Source organism: Aspergillus mulundensis (assembly GCF_003369625.1).
Source record: "Aspergillus mulundensis strain DSM 5745 chromosome Unknown scaffold_0, whole genome shotgun sequence".
Lineage (NCBI taxonomy): Eukaryota > Fungi > Ascomycota > Eurotiomycetes > Eurotiales > Aspergillaceae > Aspergillus > Aspergillus mulundensis.
Genome location: NW_020797888.1, coordinates 3,146,779 through 3,154,171, shown reverse-complemented (window position 1 = coordinate 3,154,171; position 7,393 = coordinate 3,146,779). Strand labels below are relative to the sequence as shown.

Here is a 7,393-nt window from a genome sequence, read left to right as displayed (position 1 = left end):
TTATAATAATTTATAATAATTTATAATAATTTATAATAACTAAAAACCTAACATAAAAATAAGTATAATAAGCTAAAAAACTTATAATTTTTAATTTTATTATTAAACACTACCTGGGGGCAAAAAACCTAGTAAATACTTTAAATAAAAAAGTAGATTATATTTTTAAAAAAGGGGAGGAAAAAGCTATAAGTAGGATAATTCTTTATAAATTATAAAAATAACTAAATAATTAATTATTATTACACCTAAAGTTTAAATTATAACTTAATATATAAGCTATTATAATAAATAAAAACCTGTATATAAATAAATTATAACTAAGTATTATAAAATTACTTTAGGTAGCCTAAAAATATAATAAAAAGTTTAAAAAAATAAAAAATAACCTTATAAATCTAGATTATAAAAAAAACCTTAAGTATTAAAAAGTAATAAATAATAGCTTATTACACTTTAAAAATTAAGTTTATATATTAAAGTTAGTGGTATTTTATAAAAAAATTATAAAAGTAAATTATAATAAGCCCTAAGATAGGTATTAAGGTATTAATATAATTATTATAAATATTTTTTAAAGGTATTACTAGCTAGATATAACCAAGCATATTAAAAAATATATTAAAAAATATAATAATTACTAATAAATCGCGGTTTATAAATATAAATTATATAAATTATTAAAATTATTAAGCCTACCAAGGGTACTTATAAAATAAATTAATATAAATTTTATTACTAGTTTACTACCTATAAAGTATAATAAGCGTGTATATAATATTATTTTAGTAGTAATTAAAATATATACTAAATTTATATAATATATTTTATACTTAAAAAATATTAACATAAAATAACTTATAAATACCTTTATAAATAATATTTTTTACTTTATTAACATACTAAAAAACATGGTTAATAATTATAAAAGTTTTTTTACTAGTATATTTTAGGCTATACTAAGCTACTACCTAGGCGTAAAATAAAAATTATTTATTATATATTATTTATAAATAAATAGCTAAATTAAAAGGTAAAACTAAGTTCTTAAATATTACCTCCGTGCTTATATTAACTAGTATTAAAATAATTAATTATAATAAATTAAAATAATATAATTTATAAATAATAATATATATAAGTAATTTATAGGTTGCACACCTACTAAAGCTCTTATAAATTTAAAAATAATTATATATATTAATATTAAGGGGCCTAACTAGGTATTAAAAATTAAACTTTAAAAAGTTATAAAGTTTAAGAAGATCCACGTGAATTTAAAAAAGTAACTATAAAAGTTAAAAAAAGCTATAGTAATTTAATATAATAAAAAGTATAAGAAAATAAGCTTTAAAGTTAATAATTATATTATGCTTTATATAAAAAATATTAAGTTAGTAAAACTAAATTATAAATTAAGTAAGACACTTATTAGCTTGTTTTTAGTAATTATAAAATAGGGAAAATAATCTTATAAGCTACTACTTTTACTAAATATATAATAATTATATAATATTTTTTATATTATACTTTTAAAACCTTATTATAAAAACCTATTTTAAGTGCTAAATATTAGCCCTATACTAGTAAATAATAAAAAAAAATACTTTATTAAAAAAATTCTTAATATTTATAAATTTAAGGGCAAGGTATAATACCTTATAAAATAGTAGGAATAAAATAATATAAAAAATAATATATAAAAATTAAAAGCTTATATAGCTAAAACTATAGTATTTAAAGATTTTCAAAAAACCTATAAAAATAAATTATATAAAGCAAAAAAATACTAAATATAAATATTTATATTTATAACCTACGCGCACTTATAAAAAAAAATATATTATTTTTATTAATTAGCAGCGCCCGCAGGGCCTTTTAATAAAAAAAAATAAAAAAATATAAAATAAATAAAAAATAATAAAAAACTTAAATAAGTAGCTAAGCCGCGCGGCGCGTAGTACTTAATATATATAAAATAAAAATTAAGCCTATAAGGGCGCTAATACTAATACCTAATATAAAAGTAATTTTAATAAAAATTTTTAAAAGTACTAAAGCATAGCACACCCCGCACTAAAAATAATAAAAATTTATAAAAAAATTAGTAACATAATATAATATAAATTAAAATATATAAACATATACTTAGCAGCTAAAGCTATACTAGCATAAAAAAACTATAGCTATTAAAATAATACTAAAAAGCAGCCTAAAAACTAAAAAAAAATTATTATAATAAATTAATAAACTAAAACATAATAATACTATAAAAAGAAAACTAACTTATATAATAAATTATTATTTTTATTAAAAGGGGTACTAACCTGCAAAGCAAAGTTAAATATAAATATAATAATATTTATAAGATTAATTATTTATATATTATTAGCCACGGTGGTTTACTTAATAATTACTTTAAATATTTAATAAGCTATTTTTAAAGCAGCAAGCTCTTTATAAGCACGTGGATTATTAATTTTTATATATATAATATTAGTAATATTAAAAATATTTTATAACTAGTTACCTACTAAGGTAATATTAATAGCTATATATTTTAAAAGTACCCTTTTTATATTATAGTAAAACTAGCTCTTTTTACCCTTTAAATAATTATATATAAGGGCTTTTATTATAATATTTATAATAAATATATTTTTATTATAACACCCCGCGGTAGCAATATATATAATATATTATAAAATATAAAAATTAAGTAATAAAGCTATAAAGCCCAGGGGTGGTAAAAAATATTAATAAAAGCTTTATTAATAAGGGCAGCGGGGGTAGTAACAGGGGTAATAATAATAATAATAATAATAAAGGTATATAAATAATAAAATTAAGTTATTTTAATAACTAGCATGTTAATAATTATTAATATATAAGTAAAGAGTAGGAAAATATAATCTTATATATTAAAGGTAAAATAAAAAATAAAGGCTAAAACCAAGGCTTAATTATTATAATAAAAAAATATAAAATAAAATATTATAATAAAATAAATAATTATTAATAATATTATTTAAAGTATAATATAAAACTATATTAAATATTAAAGTAAGAAAAATATAAAGCAAAAGGCAAGCATAAAAAATTTTAAGAAAAAAAATAAGGTTAAAAACATATAGTATAATAAAGGCTATAATAAAGATAAATTATACTTAATTTAACTGCTAAAAATAGCTTTAAAAATATAAAAATAACAAGAGCTAAATATAAAAAGCTTATTAATTAAATTAAAAAAGCAAGTGTGTAGTAAAATATAAAAAAAAGGTAAATAAAAAGCTAATATAATAATATATTAATAATTAAAATAAAATAACCACATATTATAAATAGCTACTAAAGGTATTAAAAAAAGCATAAAAATAAGGAAATTTAGCTATTTAAAACTTAAAACTTTATTATAAAAACTAAATATAAAGTAAAATAAAATATATAAGCTTAATAATATTAATATAAAATTAATATTATTAAAATAAATAATATAATACTTAAAAAGCACGGGAAAGGGTAAATATAGGGTATTTTAACCCTAAAAATATAATTAAATAATTAAAAAATAATAAAAATATAATAAAAAAATGTATACTTATAGCAGGCATTTTTAATTAAGTTATAAAAAAAACTTAAAAAAAAAATTACAAGGGTATTTTAGTATTAAAACTAAAATATTATGCCTAGCTACCACAGGCAGTAATATTATATTTAAATTTAAAAATAAAGTAAGGTAATTAAATTAAATTTTTATACCTAACTTTAAATATAAATTACATGTAAATTATAATATTTTATAAACCTAAAAATAGCTTATTTTATAGCACTTAATAAAATTTATAATTTAAATTATATTTTATAAAATATAAATATAAATTTATAAATTACAAGGGCGTAATTGCTTAAAAAAAAGTATTATTATTATTATTATTATAATATTATAATTATATAATATTATAATAATATAATTTAGTAGCCTAAGGCCGCTAGGTAAAAAAACTTTAATATTAAACTAGCCGCGTGCTAAGGCGGCGGCTAGTTATATAATATATAAAATATTAAGTTTAACTTTAAACTTTAACTTAAAAGAATTAGCAATTAGTTCCTACTATAAATATATAACGCCTTTTTTATTACAGTAATTCATGTTCTCCTAAGCTCACCGCAGTATATAAACGCGACTTACAAAAAGTTTCCTTGTCAAGATCAGATAATTTTCGACCATTTAAAAGCAATTCTCTTCGCGGTTTTGTTCCATTAAGACAGTTGATAAGGGTGCTTTTAGGCACGCTATATGCCTTTGCACACGCGGTTTTTGATTTGAAACAGCCCATATTATAGGCTTCTAGGGCCATTTCCATTTGCTTGTCTTTTGGAATCACACTCATTGTGTATTATGGTGTCAGAAGCTTCAAACAATCAAAGGTGGTTAATATTAGAGGAATAGAGGCACAACGTGCTCCACTTTTAAGAGAGGACCCATGGCCTGTGTCAGCCAAAGGTGGAGTTTGGTGGAGTTCTTATTTGTTAACGCCTCCACATGCCGCGTTAGTATAAAAAAGTAAGGCGCTTAATGCCTTACTATCCCGGTGAAGGAATTAGGTCACTAATAAGTTTCTAAAGGCTCAGGATGTTTATATAAACCCCTAGGTAGCTCTAGCTTTCAATGAACAACTTGCTCCTTTCTCTATTAGAGAGGTTCTGCCACGGGAGCGCTTGGCAAAACTTATTAAATTTATGGTGCTGGTAATTTAAATTAGGTAATATTATATAACCCTAACATGGCGTGCTAAATATATTAAATTATTAAATTAAGTATAATATTTATAATACTATATAATTTTATATAAAAATATAAATATTATATATAATATATTAATTAATAATATTAATACCCCCCCTAATATTTCTAGTTATTGAAAATAAATAATATAATATTATTTATAAGCACCTTGATTAAATTATATTAGTTATTATTAAAAGTTAAAAAGTATTTTAATAAATAAACTTTAAGTATTATTTATAATATAAAAATTACTTTATATATAAATTTTGATATAAAATAATTTTTTTAAAATATTAAAACATGTTACAAGGCCTTTATAAATATAATACTTATTTAACCATGCTAGCACCGCGTTAAGCTTATTTAAATTAAATAATAAATATGCTTAATAAGCTTAATACATGCTTAATTTTTTAAACTACTTTTTTAATTAAAACGGCCCTTGGGCGCGTTAAGCTAAATTAAATTAAGCATGCTGTTAAGCCTATGTGGCAGAACCTTTTTAATTGCCCGAGAGGGCTACCAACAACGTCATCCGCTCTCTTTGCTTTTTTTTACTCTCTCAGATGAGCGGGAAGGGACCCGACCGTCAGTTACAAAATCATTTATGGGACATGCCGGTTTCCGCTGCAGAGAGTCAACTCTGCGATTCTTAGGCATAAGTGGAATATAATATTAAACAGAGTGAAATGGCCCAAGATATTTATTGCATTAATCAAAAGCATGTCTATTTGGTTTGGGTCTGCCCCGCTCTCTTCCCCGTCGTCACCGAGACCTCGCCCGCTAACAATAGCTAGGCTATTGAGAACCTAGCAGCCATGATAAACCCAAGAGCATGTTTGCGCTGCCAGGCATGCAGCCGGGAGGAAGCGCCTCCCCAGGCGCCAAGTTAAAGTAGGTCTTAGATGATGTGTTATCCGCCATCGCTTGCCATCCATGAGTCTTTCCCTCGGTAATCGACAGCACGATGTCTAAGCCTTCCGCCGCCATAATCGTCTGAAAGGAGATGATATCATCGATGAAAAGATCATGGGATCCCACATTCATCCACGTTCGCGGTGGCAGTATGTTCGCCCATTGCAAGTCTCCGGTCGACGGGACGCAGAAGTTGAGAAGATTCCTGCAATCCTGAGACGCATCAGGCCCAAGGGCAAGCGCCGCGCACCTGTCCAAAGAGTCCTTAACCAGTATGTCGTTGCATTTGTTTCGTTCGAACGAAGCAGCTGTGTTCGTCATGTTGACCCAAGGGCAGAGAAGCAACGACCCTTTTGGTCGAGGCAGATGGGCGCGCGCAATTCCCTGGAGACAGGCAATGGCGAGATGGCCGCCCGCCGACTCGCCGCCCACAATGATACATTCCGGATCGACCTGCTGCTGCTCAAGCAGAAAGCGATATGCAGAGACCGCCTGTTGTTGCTGCACTGGAAATCTTGCCTCCGGAGCGAGCGTGTACTCCAGGGAGAAGATGTCAAGATCAATACCCCGGTCGGTAGCCAATTCAGCGAGCCGCAGGAGTGAACCAAGTCCCGCAAATTCATCTCCAACGCAGTAAGCGCCGCCATGAATCCACAGCATCACGACGCGACGGCGCCCTGAGATACGGCTGTCGGATGGTTGCTTGACAAGCCAATAGCCCGAGAAATGGGCAGTCGACACCGGAATCCCAAAGTGTGCTTTGGTGTTGCGGAAACGCGTGGCTTGGAATATGGCTTCGGGCTTGTCGGATTTGATCATGCGCATCAGGATTGACAGCGGAAGCCCTGCGCAGCTGAAAATCCGGTCAGTTATTGCGCAAGCACCCGCGGAGAGAAGGGCCATACCTGCGTATAAGAGTCCGTTTGATATCCTCTCGTAATGGAAGGGCCGAACGCCTGAATGCCCGCCGGCGGAAAAGGGAAAATAGCACAGTAGGGACAACAGACAACAGTTGGCCCACTGCTGCACCTTTATCGCGCAGCGATACTGGGGGTAATCTGGCATTGGGTGGTTTGATTTCTCCCTTGACGGCCATCGGAATCTCGGCCTGCATGGTCCCAGAGGAGATCTTCATTTTCGAAAAAAAGAGCAGGAATGTTTGGTGCGGCGTCGTGGTCTGGTTGTGGGCGATGGTTCGCTTTAAGTCGCTGGGGGGAAGTCCCGAAGCTGGGTGAATAAACGTCGTTCCGCACCAGTTGACTGTTCGGGGACATTCACCCTGCTGGAAGTGGGTGCCTGAGGCCACCGGCGACCTTAGGCCTCCGGTGGAGGAAGGTTCTTCCGGCCCGAATGGCCACCATAAAACTTTTTATTTATCCCTAAAATATTTAGCTTAAAATATTAAGTAATATAAAAAACTTTTATATATAATAATTATTTATTTTTTTTAGTAAGTTATAAGCCTGGATTTACTTAACTTATATACCTAACTAAAAGTCTTTTTTTTTAAGTTAACCTATACTAACTAAATACATGGTATTTTTTTATTTTACCTATTTAATTTTATATTTTTTTTAACTTTACTAGTTATTATAGTAATTAAAAAGCCCTATACTTAAAATAAAGGCCTTATTATAAGGGTATAAATATTATAGCCTTGTTTTATTTTATATTAAATTATTTATTTTT

General features: G+C 27.5%; 1 protein-coding gene across 1 annotated transcript; it reads right to left on the bottom strand.

The window, feature by feature from the left end:
- Nucleotides 1-5,587: 5,587 nt before the first annotated feature.
- DSM5745_00789 (uncharacterized protein) lies at nucleotides 5,588-6,839 on the bottom strand (the record flags this gene model as incomplete). The annotated part of the gene is made up of 2 exons (XM_026742805.1): nucleotides 5,588-6,557; nucleotides 6,610-6,839. 2 exons carry the CDS (start codon nucleotides 6,837-6,839, stop codon nucleotides 5,588-5,590), a joined length of 1,200 nt encoding a protein of 399 aa, XP_026608650.1.
- Between the last annotated feature and the right edge of the window lie 554 nt (nucleotides 6,840-7,393).